General features: G+C 45.4%; 1 protein-coding gene across 4 annotated transcripts in view; it reads left to right on the forward strand.

The window, feature by feature from the left end:
- The first annotated feature begins 318 nt into the window (after positions 1-318).
- Positions 319-14,134, forward strand: part of DENND5B (DENN domain containing 5B) — a 142,474-nt gene continuing 128,658 nt past the window's right edge. For 3 of the 4 annotated variants that reach the window (XM_058191074.1, XM_058191079.1, XM_058191076.1), the window contains exon 1: positions 319-657. In XM_058191074.1, the coding sequence (XP_058047057.1) occupies positions 534-657 (124 nt within the window). In that variant the 5' untranslated portion in view covers positions 319-533. The remainder of the gene's footprint in view (positions 658-14,134) is intronic. The other variant, XM_058191077.1, reaches the window with a different exon arrangement.

The following is a 14,134-nucleotide window of genomic DNA, read 5'->3' on the forward strand; positions in this document are numbered from 1 at the left end:
CTACTCTATTCTACCCTACCCTACCCTACCCTACCCTACCCTACCCTACCCTACCCTACCCTACCCAACTCAACTCAACTCAACTCAACTCAACTCAACTCAACTCAACTCAAACTGAGATGGGGGTCAGCCGTTCTTCAAAGCCACCTCCCCGCTGGCTTTGCGGCGGCTCTCGACTCCGGCGCTGCGCTTCCCGGGGCGGAGAGCGATTTAAATGTCCCGCCGAAGAGGCGGGGCGGAAGCGGCTGGTGGGCCTCCTTTCTCCTCCCGCGGCTCTGATTGGCGGCGGCGGCGCTTAGCGGGGGAGGCGGGGCGGCGGGACTGTGCCTTGCCTGGCTTCGGGCGCCGCTGCAGCCTCAGCTGACCGAGAGGCGCCCGCACCACCGACGCCGCCGCCAGCCGCGCCGCCGCAGCCCCGGCCGTGAGCCCCGTGGCCAAGGGAGGCCGCCACCGGAGGCCCTGCTTGCGCCATGGAAGAAACGCGGCGGAGGCATTAAGGGCGCCTGCCAGGGAGCGAAGGCAAACGGGAAGAGATGAGCGGCGGCGGCGGCGCTCCTTCGGGGCCGGGCTCCGGCTCAGCGCCCTGCCGCTTCGCCCACTACTTTGTGCTGTGCGGGATCGACGCCGACAGCGGCTTGGAGCCGGATGAATTAGCAGGTAAAGCCCGTGGAGGAGAAGGACGGACGTGGAGGACAAAAGGGATAGCGGCGGGGGCAGTCTGTCCTCCTGGCTCGGCTGGGGCTCCGAAGGTGGCGCTGATGTAGGTCGGCGCTGCCTTCTTTCTCACTCCTTCCCGCTTGCTTTTTTCTTTTTCCGGGCATCGGTCTCCCGGGGGCCCCCTCCGGGCTTGCCCTTTGTGCGGAGCCTCGGTCCGGGATCCCCGCCTGCCCCAGCACCGCGCTGGGGTGCCGAGAGCGCAAAAAAGGCAGTTTGTTGCCGGGGTCTCCCGGGTGGGGAGTAGGCGGCGGGGGGTGTTGTGGCCGCCTCCCTTTGAAGGCAGATGATGATCGGGGTGTCCTTGACCGATCCCCCCCCCTTGCTGGCAAGAAGGGGGGGGGCGCCGCGATTGGCGTTGGCGGGGAAGTGGGGGGAACCCCAGGTGGCGGCGAAGCCCCTCTGGGGGAAAAAAAAGGACTCTTATCATCGCTGCGCCTTCCCTTGAGGGGCTTTGCCGCGCAGCCGCTTTCTCCTTTCTCTCCCCGAGGTTGCCAGGAGGAGATTAACTGGGACGGGGACTTCGGAGGAGACTCCCCCCCCACACCGTCTCCCCGCTCCAAGCGCCAGCCTTTCGGTCCTCTTGAGACCTCCGTCCCCCTCTCCGCCTTCCTAATTCCCTTCCAAGACGTTAAAAGAAACGAAGGCGATGATGGGGGGTGGGGAAGGGAATAAAGGAGGGTTATTATTTATTATTTTTCTTACGAAGCAGCAACTCCTCTCCTTGTTGCCCCGTAATGTTTATCCCCTCAGGTCTAATTTTCGCGCCCCCCCCTCCCCACCCCTTCTTCATATCCCCGCCCCGTTTTTCCAAAAATCGTGATGCCTCCCAATGCCTGCAGTAGCCAGGTTCGGTTGTGTCACTGGCAAGAGTAACCATGTTTCAATGCAGTTGTCTTTTTTTTTTTAATCGGAGAGGTTGGATACAATCGGCTTTCCCCTCACCCCCCACCCCCGTGGTCTTTGCGATCGTCAGGCCCAGGTGTTGGGGGTTGGGAAAGGTTGATACGCTTCCCCCTCCCCCCCGGTTGTCCGGCCGGGCCTCCCTGTTGAATCGAGGGCTTGCTGAAGTCCAAAGAACAAGGGGTGGTGGGGGGGGGGGAGAGGAACACCTTTGTAACTGCTGTGTTGCTACAGAATGCGCCTCTTTGAAAGTGGCTGCTTTATTTGGGGAGGGTTTTAGGCTGTGCTGTCAACACCTCTGAGTGTGATGGACAGAGGAGAAGATGTTCATTAATGTTGCACCAGGATTAATTGATACGGCAACGCAGTCAGTCCACTGGCTGTCCCAAAAACATACTGGGGGAAAAAATAATCATTGAACTATACAAGAAGCTGTAATGGGGAGGAAAAGGGCTCTTTGCAAGCAGATTGTGATATTTGAATAAAGGAAAATAAATGATCTAAGGAGAAAAAAAAAACCCACTTTCAAATGCATTCTCCAAAATAGAGTATATTGGTTTTCAGCAGGACTATTTCATTCTTCCCTTTGTTTCCTCCAGAGCTGCCTGGACCTCAAATTATTTCTCTATTATGCTTTCTTTGATTTTTTTTTTAAACTGAATTTTTCTATCAGCAGCAATCTTAAAAAGCATCTGTGCAGGCTGGGAGAAAAGCCCTCGCTCACCTAATTTTTACTAATTTCAGGAGAATTTGCTTTTATGTCTATTAAAGCTAGAGGAATGTCAGAGCCTCTTTGCATAATCAGCTGTAGAAAAGAGGGGGAAATCTGCTTTAAAAAAATAGATAAAGGTACAAGAATTAGGAAACCATTTTAAAAGCCTGTAATTAATGCTGTTTGTTGACTCGGAAAAGGATTTAAATTGTCCTGCTGTTTTAGAAAATTCTGCAGTGTTTCAAACCAATAGATAAAAGAGGAAATGAATACTTGAACTTCAGTTTGTTCTGTTCAAAATAAGACTAGCAATCTAGTAGTGGCTTAATTATTGCTACATAAAATTGTAGATTTTATCTTTGATATTGGGCTGATTCTGAAAAGGGTTTGTATTCATTCCAGTATCCTATTTTAACAAGCACCTGAGTGCTTGGTAAGCAATAAAATATTTAGAGGACTAGAAACAGAGACCTTATATGTTTATAGTTTGGTTATCATATTTAACTCCCCCTAGCAAAGAAAGAATATATTCTTAAACAAGTCTCCAGGCTATTCTGAAATTAAAGATCAATTCAATGAAGGGGTTTTGTTGTTGTTTACTTGATATTTTCAGAAATTAACTGCTGCTTTTTCAGCTGTTGAGCTTACTGTCTAGGATATCTATACTGTATGTTGGAACTGAATGGGCATACTTCAAGGCAAGTGAATACAGCATGATTGACTTGAATTTGGGAAGTATGGCAAGCACTAAGGTAGTCTTGGATACGTTGGCCAACCATGATCCCATATGTTGAAAAGGGGAACTTGCCTATGTGACAATGCTGCTCCTAGAGTTCGGATAAGTGCAAGAATTGCAATGAAGTACAGATAATGCATATTAGCGTTGCCTTCAGATTTACAACTTTGTTTGTATCCTAATGCAATTTAAGCATCTCGGCTAGTAAACCTTTTTTTCCCTTCTATTTTAGTGAGATAAATATACTTCTCCAATTTTTTTCTCCCCTTAATATCCAATCTGATAAGAACGACAGAGGTAGCTTGTCCATGACTTGTGACTATGGGGTCCTTGGTGCTCTCTGAGCTTGGTTGCTTGGAGATGTTTCATTCCTCAACTAGGTACTATCATCAGAGTACAGTTGAACTCAGAGCTTCAGATAATTCTCTTCTCTTGTGTCCTGTAGTCCAACCTCCTGTCCTCTTATACTATCTCGGATAAATGACTGTCCAAGATTTTCAAGGAAAGATTGGATAACCTCTTGTCCGAGATGATATGAGGACTCTTGCCTTGGGCACAGAGGTATGGACTAGAAGACTTCCTTGATTCCTTCTAGCCCTATAATTTGCTTTGTCTTAATATTTTCCTTAATATAGATCTTGAATTTTTTTGGTGGGTCAATAATGACAAGATAGGGACACGGTGGCTCAGGGGCTAAGACGCTGAGTTTGTTGATCGAAAGGTCGGCAGTTCAGCGGTTCAAATCCCTAGTGCTGCGGTGTAACGGGGTGAGCTCCCGTTACTTGTCCCAGCTTCTGCCAACCTAGCAGTTCAAAAGCACGTAAAAATACAAGTAGAAAAAATAGGGACCACCGTTGGTGGGAAGGTAACAGCGTTCCGTGCGCCTTTGGCGTTGAGTCATGCTGGCCACATGACTATGGAGACATCTTCGGACAGCGCTGGCTCTTCAGCTTTGAAACGGAGATGAGCACTGCCCCCTAGAGTCGGGAACGACTAGCACATATGAGCGAGGGGAACCTTTACCTTTTTAATGACAAGATATTTTAAAAAATTTGCTGCAATGGGTGGTAGCATCTGCACAGACCTGGGCTCAGAAATGACCATAGTTAGGCTGGTTAGCATTTGGATGGGAGACCACAAGGACTCTGGATTAGACTGAGATGTTGAAAACAATTCCTGGAAAAAGACGAAGGCAGATTACTTGCCAAGAAAGAATCTTGGAGATGTCCATGAAAGCATAAGGCTGAAGGCATTACTTCACAGAAAAATATTGCTTTTCTATAAGAAAATACTTAATTAGGTAAATTATACTTTGTCCAGAGTATTTGTTATTGAATTTAAAAGTATGACAGATACAAACAAAAATAAACATTAGTTTCAAGTGTCCTCCTTATGAAATATACTTTAGTTTCCAAGATAATAGTACTTTGCCTGTAGTTTTTCCACTTTCAAGCATTAAATTAAAGGTTGGATTTAGTTATAGAATGCAGTATAGTTTCCATTTACATAAATGTGTTTTTTTTCCTCCATGAGAAGCTTTGTGGTGCTTTGAAACTGAAGGTGAACCCAGGTTCATTTGCATAGCACTTACCTTTGGGGAGTTTAAACTAAAATAACTTCTAATTCCTCTTTCTAAAAATAGCTGCACAATAGTTATGTTGCTATGCTAATTGGGAGTTTGCTGTTACCTTTCAAGTGTGAATATGCTGTTGTTTTCAGAGCTGTAAAAGCAGATTTGCATCCTTCTCAAGGGCGAATGCAAATATCCAGAGCAAATAGCTTAACCCTGATCTGAAGTTATTTTTTGGTATTAACTTTTTTTCACAGCTGATATTAAAGCTAATCTTGCGCTTCTTTTTCTGCTATTGTTTGAGAATTGACTTTAGAGATCTCGCTTTAGATATTATAGTCTAAACAAGGGGTAGTCAACCTTTTTATACCTACTGCCCACTTTTGTATCTCTATTAGTAGTAAAATTTTCTAACCACCCACCGGTTCCACAGTAATGGTGATTTATAAAGTAGGGAAGTAACTTTACTTTATAAAATTTATAAAGCAGAGTTACAGCAAGTTGAAGCATATAATAATAATTACTTACCAAATACTTTATGTCGGACTTTTGCTAAGTTTGGCAGAATAAATCTTTATAAAACAACTTACTGTAGTTAAATCTATCTTTTTATTTATACTTTGCATACATAGAAGCATAAATTATGAAAACCTAATGAAAATGTTTTTAAATAATGCTATGAATTTTTTTTAAAAAGTCAATTAAATTAACAAAAAGGAAAGTGCTTCAGTATTGGACAAAACCCGTACCACCCACCATGAAACTGGAACGCCCACTAGTGGGCGGTAGGGACCAGGTTGACTACCACTGGTCTAAAGGTAAAAGTAAAGGTTCTCCTCACACATATGTGCTAGTTGTTCCCAATTCTAGGGGGTGGTACTCATCTCCATTTCAAAGCTGAAGAGCCGGCACTATCCGAAGACGTCTCCATGGTCATGTGGCCGGCATGACTAAACGCCAAAGGCTCACAGAACGCTGTTACCTTCCCACCAAAGGTGGTCCCTATTTTTCTAATTGCATTTTTTACGTGCTTTTGGACTGCTAGGTTGGGAGAAGCTGGGACAAGTAACGGGAGCTCACCCCATTATGCGGCACTAGGGATTTGAACCGCTGAACTGCCGACCTTTCAATCAATAAGCTCAGTGTCTTAGCCACTGAGCCACCGCATCCCTCCGTTGGATATTACAGTCTAGCAAAACATAATTTCTTTATATAATTTTATACACACACACATAAAACATCAGTCGTTCAGTGTGTCATCTCATTGTTTCTTCAGTGTTTCTTCTGTAAAACTTAATTTCTGTGAACATTTACATGGCATGAATTAGGCTCTTGAAGAAGAACTAGGCTAGAATTAGCCTCCTTTTCTTAAGAACAGAAATTCTCAAGTAAAATTAGTGATGATCTTCTAATGAATTTAGAACTTTAGCCGTTACTTTAGCTAACTTTATTTACTTTAGCCTTCTGGAAGGATGTGAAGACCTGGCTTTCCCCCCAAGTATTGGGCTAGAACAGGGGTGTCCAACCTTGGCAACTTCTTAAGACTTGTGGATTTCAACTTCTAGAATTCCCCAGCTAGCCAAGGCTGTTGTTTCTGTTGGTTGTTGGGATCCACCTAGCATCACTATGTGAAATAGAGGGCCATAAATAAATCTTAGTATATTTCTGCCACTTCCACTATCCAACTTCCTTCTCTAAGACAAAGCTTAACAGATGTGGAATTGGGGTGTTCTTACTCTTCTGGGGGACATTAGGAAAGAAACACTTGTATAAATACCGTTTCACCTGTTGTTTTCAATCGTAAATAAGTATTCCAAAGGAGAACAAGTTCTCTGTATGTGGTTCCCTGCTTCGTTTTACGGTCCTGGAACCTCCAAGATTGTGCTAAATAATGGCCGATTATCTATTTTGTTTAAACCCCTTAAAGGCAGAAAGTGGGACGGGAAAAGAGTTATTAATACCATATTGCTGCAACATTGCTCCTGTCCCGAAAACATTGCAAAATTCCCTATATTTGGAATTTTTTAAAAGTCCAATGCATTATGCATGGCCTGTTTTGCATGGTGTGGACATTGATTGGTTGATTAATTGATTGATTGATTGAAGCTGCAATCCTAGGGGATATGGAGCTGAATGGTATTTAGTTTTATAATTCTTGATGGCAAACTTTAATTGCTAGAATAATCAATGAAATAGTTGCCTTTTAAGAATGCTTTGGTTTTGCTTCCTGTTTACATAAAGCCTTAAAATGGACCTGCTTCAGTGCTTTGAGTGGATTGATAGCTTTCATGAAGGCCATTCTTAGCTGGTTGGCAGGATATCAATTTTGGAATAAATAATAAAAGCTTTGGTTGATTAATTGGTAGAAAAGTGTAATTGGGAGGCTGAGATTTAAGCGCACACTTGTTTGTTTCCTACCCCTTCTGATATTGGTATACTGCAACAGGGAATTTAGAATGGAATACAGAAATGAATATCGGCTTTTGTTAATGACAGGATCTTTTGTTTTTTAAAAGGTCGACACTGATATCCTTTGGGTTTGATGTATAATTCTGTGATTTGAGATTATGGGTATAGTTATCAAGGGGTATAGCAGTTTGCAAAAACTTAAAGACTCTAAAGTACTCTGCTTCATTTCCATATATATATTTATTACACCTTTATTACAATGATGGTTTTATTATTGACCACTGAAAATGCAAATATCTGATGATCACTATTTAAACGAGTAGCTGGGCTATTTAAATTGAAGGAAATGAAGACAGAATAAGCGGGAGGAAATGTATGGTTAATTTCTGTTAATCCTATGCTTTGTTAACTAAAAATTAATAAATATATTTACTATAAAAGAAATTCGGCTGCATACATTATGCCAAAGAGGTGATAAGGATGACAAATTCAGGTAGCCCTCAATTTATGACCACAATTGAACCCAAAGTTAATGTTGCTAAGTGAGAAATTTGTTAAGTGAATCACCAAAGTCAATCTGGTTTCCCCATTGACTTTGCTTGTCAGAAGGCCACAAAAGGAAAACACATGACCACGGGACACTGCAACCATCATAAATGTAAATCACGTGACCATGGAGATGCTGCAGTGGTCGTAAGTGTGAAAAATGGCCATAAGTCACTTTTTTTAGTGCCGTCGTAACTTTGGCCACTAAGTGAACTGTTGTAAGTTGAGGAGTACCTTTACAAAAAGACTACCATTTAAAGTAGCAAATATTTTAAATCGAAGGGGATGTAGGAATTATGATAGTGCACTTAATTTTGTCAATTTATTTTGGCAAAAGGTATTTAGATGGGCAAAAAGGTATTTTTACCATCCTGATGTGCTGGATTATAATTCCCAACATTTTCAACACGCTTGGAAATTTGGGGAGTTATATCCGAACACTTCTAAACTTCTGGCTACTGTGTTTTTATTCCCACTTGAAATCACCTTTAATGTTAAAACTGCAGTGAGATATGTAGCCAACTGATAGGTCAGCCAAATGAGTCAATTTTGCAGCAATATCTAAAATGCTAGAACTTTTCTCCTGCAACCAAGAAAAAGGGAATCCGATGCATTTTGTATTAGCATTATTATTTGTGTTGCATTACATAAAATCAACATTGAATCCCATATAATGCAGCTTGTTTGAATAAAAATAAAACAAAGTGCAGTCAATGGTCTCTTGAATCTAGTGGATCATTTTACCATCTAATTCCAGACTTTTTCGTATTATACTGCAACAGGGTGATAAATTCTAGGTTGGTTGACCCAGTTTTTATTTATTTATTACATTTCTATGCTGCCCATCCCGTCTAGGTGACTCTAGGTGGCTTCGTCATTCAATAATAATGCCATAAAAACATTAAAACAATAAAGGCCATAAATTTAAAATTCAGTTAAAATTCAATTTATCAAAATGGAGAAGAAGGAAGTTGTAGATGGAGTGTATTAAACTGTTCAATTAATCATGGTTTGCTAAGTATATTGCAGTTACCAAAGTTTGCTGAATAAAACCGGAATTATCGGGGTTCAAATGACAGGCTAAACCATAACCTATGATTTATAAGCTGTAGGGCTTGGAGTCCTATAACACAAAGCCAAAGATAAATGCTTTGATTTCCAATCAGCAACTTTTTCCATGAGAATTAGAGTTCAATTCATTGAAAAGAGGTTGCAGTAAGGAAGACTACAATAAAATGAAGGACCCCGAGACCAAATGTTTATTCTACTGTGCCTATAAGTATTGGTATAAGTGTTCCCAACATGGGATCATCCAGATAGGATGAATTTAGTGCCCATCGTATTTAATGTTGGGTATTATTGGATTCTGAGAGCTAGTATAATGGTGTGTTTAAAAGTCTAGCAATCAGGAGAAAATGAATTCTTATCCTGCTAATCCTACTAATACTAATGCATTTTCACTAAGTCTAAAGACATCTAGAGAATGCTAGATGGTGCCAAAATGTAATTTATTGCTTTTTATGTGTTGTGGATGCTTTCAGATATAAGCTGCTGGGGCTTCAACCTAGCTACTACCTTGGCTGTACTGTGTTACATGAATATATTATTGGATGCTTTTGGCATGGAGAGCATTATATGAGAAAGTACTTGGTCTTCAGAAACTGGAGAAGTAGAGAACTTGACTACATTCATGAATTGTTGCTCATGTTCAGAAAGGTGTACATTGTTATTGTTAAGTTCGGGAAGTAACGAGGCTGGAGACCAGGGTAGTGACAACAGCTCTTTAATATATGGTGAACCCAGCGACCGGGCTGGGGAAAAAACCTCTCCTTATATACAGTCTAACCGGCGGCTTCAACCAATCAGCAACGTGCTTGTTTCCCGCCAAAATATTTAAAGATACATTACACTCCTTCCCTCCCAGAAAACACTTTACCCCTATTTACATGATATTTACATATTATTTTTCAACGTAATCACGCAAATAGACTGGGCGTCTCCTGACTCTTTCGGACCTGCGCAGTTCATTCCCTGGGAGTGGGTTGAGCTGACCGGAGGGGCTGTTTGCTCCTCTCAGCTCCTCCTCTAGGCCATCCGGCCCTGGATTATTTGCAGAGTCGTCCCTGCTGTTTTCTAATGGAACCTGTTGGCGTCGCTGGACCTCCGGGAACTCAGATAAGTCCTGCGATTTTCCCGGGTTTGAGTCAGCTGTGGATTCAAACATTGTATAGTCAGGACCTGTTTCGTTTAGTTCGGATTGTTCGGCTATGTCAGATTTGGTCTATGTGGCGCCTCCATACTCGGCCGTCTTTTAACTCCACCAAGTATGATTTTGGACCTGTTATGGTTAGGATTTGTCCTGCTACCCAGATTGGGCCTTCACCATAGTTGTGGGCCCATACTTGGTCGCCTATTTCCAACCCTCTTGTTTTTTCAAGTCCCCCCTTGTAACCCTCCGGTGTATAGTTTGGATTTAAACGGTCTAAGGGGCACCTGAGCTTTCGGCCCATTAATAATTCTGCTGGGCTTCTGCCGGTTGTGACACAGGGGGTTCTATGTTGGACGGCCAGGAAAACGTCGATTTTTGTTTGCCAGTCGCCTGGCTTGATTCTGGACAATGCCTCTTTTGCGCTTCGGACGAAACGCTCTGCAAGGCCATTCGTAGCAGGGTGGAAAGGCGCCGAGAGGGCATGTCGGATGCCCTCTTCTGCCAAGTACTCCTCAAACTGGGTTGCCGTGAATTGCGGGCCGTTATCGGAAACTAGTGTGTCGGGCAACCCATGGGTTACAAATAGGTGCCGTAGGACTGAGATCACGGCCTCGGCTGTCATGGATCTCATGAGAATGATTTCCAGCCATTTGGAGTAGGCATCGACTACTACCAGGAAGGTTTGGCCGTGGAAGGGGCCGGCAAAATCAATGTGGATTCTCGACCAGGGCCCTTGGGGTCTCTCCCATTCCCGAACCGGGGCCGTTGCGGGTAGCGGTCTGGACTCTTGGCAGGCCTGGCATTTCCCTACCCTTTCAGCAATTTCCGAGTCCATTAAGGGCCACCACACATAGCTTCTCGCTAGACCCTTCATCCTTACGATCCCTGGGTGACCCTCGTGGAGGAGATCCAACACCCTTTTCCTCAATTTCTCTGGGATCACCACTGATCCCCCAGAGCAGGCACCCCTTGAGCCGAAAGTTCCCACGCTTTACAAATTCTTTAAAACGCCACCCGGCGCAGCGGGCCACCCTCTTTGTACCCAACCAAGTACAGTTCTCAAAATAATGTCCCGGTATGACGCCCGAGCCACCTCCTTAGACGTGACTGGGCCAGAGTCCAGAGAGTCAATTAACAGGATGGGCGTCCCCGGAGTGGGGTCCTTGATCGCCCCTGGTAGTGGGCATCTGCTTAATGCGTCCGCATGCCCCAACTCTTTTCCTGGTCGATGCCGTAGTTTGTAGGAGTAGGCAGCCAAAAAAATAGTCCATCGGGTCAATCGGGGCGAAAGTGCCACAGGCGCTGGGCGGTCGCCAGCCAGTAACCCTAACAGTGGTCTATGGTCTGTAACAATTTCAAAGTCTCTACCAAAAACGTATTCGTGAAACTTTTTTACCCCTGACACTATAGCTAGAGCTTCCTTATCTAACTGGCTATAGTTCCTCTCTGTCGAGGACATCGTTCTGGAGTAGAAGGCTATTGGGGCTTCTGCGGTTGTGACACAGGGGTTCTATGTTGGACGGCCAGGAAAACGTCGATTTTTGTTTGCCAGTCGCCTGGCTTGATTCTGGACAATGCCTCTTTGCGCTCGGACGAAACGCCTGCAAGGCCATTCGTAGCAGGGTGGAAAGGCGCCGAGAGGGCATGTCGGATGCCCTCTTCTGCCAAGTACTCCTCAAACTGGGTTGCCGTGAATTGCGGGCCGTTATCGGAAACTAGTGTGTCGGGCAACCCATGGGTTACAAATAGGTGCCGTAGGACTGAGATCACGGCCTCGGCTGTCATGGATCTCATGAGAATGATTTCCAGCCATTTGGAGTAGGCATCGACTACTACCAGGAAGGTTTGGCCGTGGAAGGGGCCGGCAAAATCAATGTGGATTCTCGACCAGGGCCCTTGGGGTCTCTCCCATTCCCGAACCGGGGCCGTTGGGGGTAGCGGTCTGGACTCTTGGCAGGCTTGGCATTTCCCTACCCTCTCAGCAATTTCCGAGTCCATTAAGGGCCACCACACATAGCTTCTCGCTAGACCCTTCATCCTTACGATCCCTGGGTGACCCTCGTGGAGGAGATCCAATACCCTTTTCCTCAATTTCTCTGGGATCACCACTCGATCCCCCCAGAGCAGGCACCCCCCTTGAGCCGAAAGTTCCCCACGTTTCTTTACAAATTCTTTAAAACGCTCGCCCGGCGCAGCGGGCCACCCTCTTTGTACCCAACCAAGTACAGTTCTCAAAATAATGTCCCGGTATGACGCCCGAGCCACCTCCTTAGACGTGACTGGGCCAGAGTCCAGAGAGTCAATTAACAGGATGGGCGTCCCCGGAGTGGGGTCCTCGATCGCCCCTGGTAGTGGGCATCTGCTTAATGCGTCCGCATGCCCCAACTCTTTTCCTGGTCGATGCCGTAGTTTGTAGGAGTAGGCAGCCAAAAAAATAGTCCATCGGGTCAATCGGGGCGAAAGTGCCACAGGCGTTGGGCGGTCGCCAGCCAGTAACCCTAACAGTGGTCTATGGTCTGTAACAATTTCAAAGTCTCTACCAAAAACGTATTCGTGAAACTTTTTTACCCCTGACACTATAGCTAGAGCTTCCTTATCTAACTGGCTATAGTTCCTCTCTGTCGAGGACATCGTTCTGGAGTAGAATGCTATTGGGGCTTCTGTGCCATTTGGAAGCCTGTGGCTGAGCACAGCCCCCACTCCGTAAGGGGAAGCGTCGCAAACTAATACCAATGGCATTTTGCTATGATACTGAATCAGTAAGCTATCGCTCGAGAGTAGGTTTTTTACTGCTTCGAAAGCCCTAGCTTCCGTCTTTCCCCAAGACCAAGCAGTATTTTTTCCCAGTAACTTATGTAGCGGCTCGGCAACGGTTGCCTTATTTTTCAAAAAGACCGCGTAAAAGTTCACTAGACCCAGGAATGCCTGTAGCTCTGTTTTGTTTTTGGGCGCTGGAGCCTTTCTTATAGCCTTGACCTTGCTCTCAGTGGGGTGGATTCCCTCCTTGTCTATTCTGTAGCCCAAGAACTCTACGGATTCTACCCCTATTTGGCACTTGTTCACTTTAACCTTTAGACCGGCTGACCGGAAAATGCCCAGAACTTTTCTCAAACGTTCCCCCAATTCTTCTAAATTTTCGGCTGATACCAATACATCATCGAAATAGGGGACTACCCCCGGGAGCCCTTGCAGAAGTCGCTCCATTAAATTTTGAAATAGACCAGGAGCCACACTCACCCCAAACTGTAACCGGGTACACTTGAAAGCACCTCTGTGAGTCACAATTGTCTGGGCTTCGGCTGTGTTGGCGTCTACGGGTAGTTGTTGATAGGCTTGGGCCAAATCTAATTTGGCAAAAACGTGCCCTTGCCCCAGCGAGTGCAGCAAGTGTTGCACCACGGGGACCGGGTAAGCGCTTTTTTGCAAGGCTTTGTTTAACGTTGCCTTGTAATCAGCGCAGATTCTAACTGACCCATCTGGTTTCACTGGGGTGACGATTGGCGTCTCCCACTTTGCATGATCGACTGGCACCAGTATCCCCTGACTGATGAGCTTGTCTATCTCCCTGTCAATCTTGGGTTTAAGGGCAAAAGGGACCCTCCTTGCTTTTAACCGTATGGGGGCTACCTGGGGGTCTAAATTGAAGGAAATAGGGGTCCCCTTGTACTTGCCCAGGCAGTCCTTGAACACATCTTCGAATTCGTCCATGAGTGTGTCTTTTAGGTTAAAGTCACTTCTGTAGATGCCAGTCACTCCCATGCCCAATGCACGGAACCAGTCTAGTCCCAACAAACTTGGCAGGGTCCCTTCGACTATCGTGATGGGCAGGGTCTTCTTGTGTGGTCCGTACTCGACGCGGACGGAGGTGGTCCCTCGAACAGGGATGCGATTCCCTTGGTAGTCGTGAACTCTTAGCCGCTGTGTTTGCAGTTTGCGTTTAGCGATTTTCGGCAACGCTTTCGCAAAAGTGTCCCAAGACATGATTGTGATCGCTGACCCTGTGTCCACTTCTAGGCGGCACGGCACTCCTTCGATTTTCGGTTTTGTGAAGATTTTCTTCTCGACACGGGTTGCTGCTCGGCCTATTATCACGGTCGTTCGATTTGAATTCGCGCCCTTTTTGTTTTGACCAATCACGGGTCGCCTAGCCGATCCCGCGCTCTGATTGGTTGGTTTGAATTTTCGGCGGGAAGGTTGGGGTGCTCGACAGACTTGAGCCAGGTGCCCCTTCTTCTCGCACCGCCGACACGTAGCGTCCTTGAACTTGCATCGTTGACGCTGGTGTTTCCCTCCGCAACTTCCGCATTCGTCCCGGTCTTCTTTGCCCCTTCTCTC

The sequence above is a fragment of the Ahaetulla prasina genome, chromosome 7, assembly GCF_028640845.1.
Source record: "Ahaetulla prasina isolate Xishuangbanna chromosome 7, ASM2864084v1, whole genome shotgun sequence".
NCBI lineage: Eukaryota > Metazoa > Chordata > Lepidosauria > Squamata > Colubridae > Ahaetulla > Ahaetulla prasina.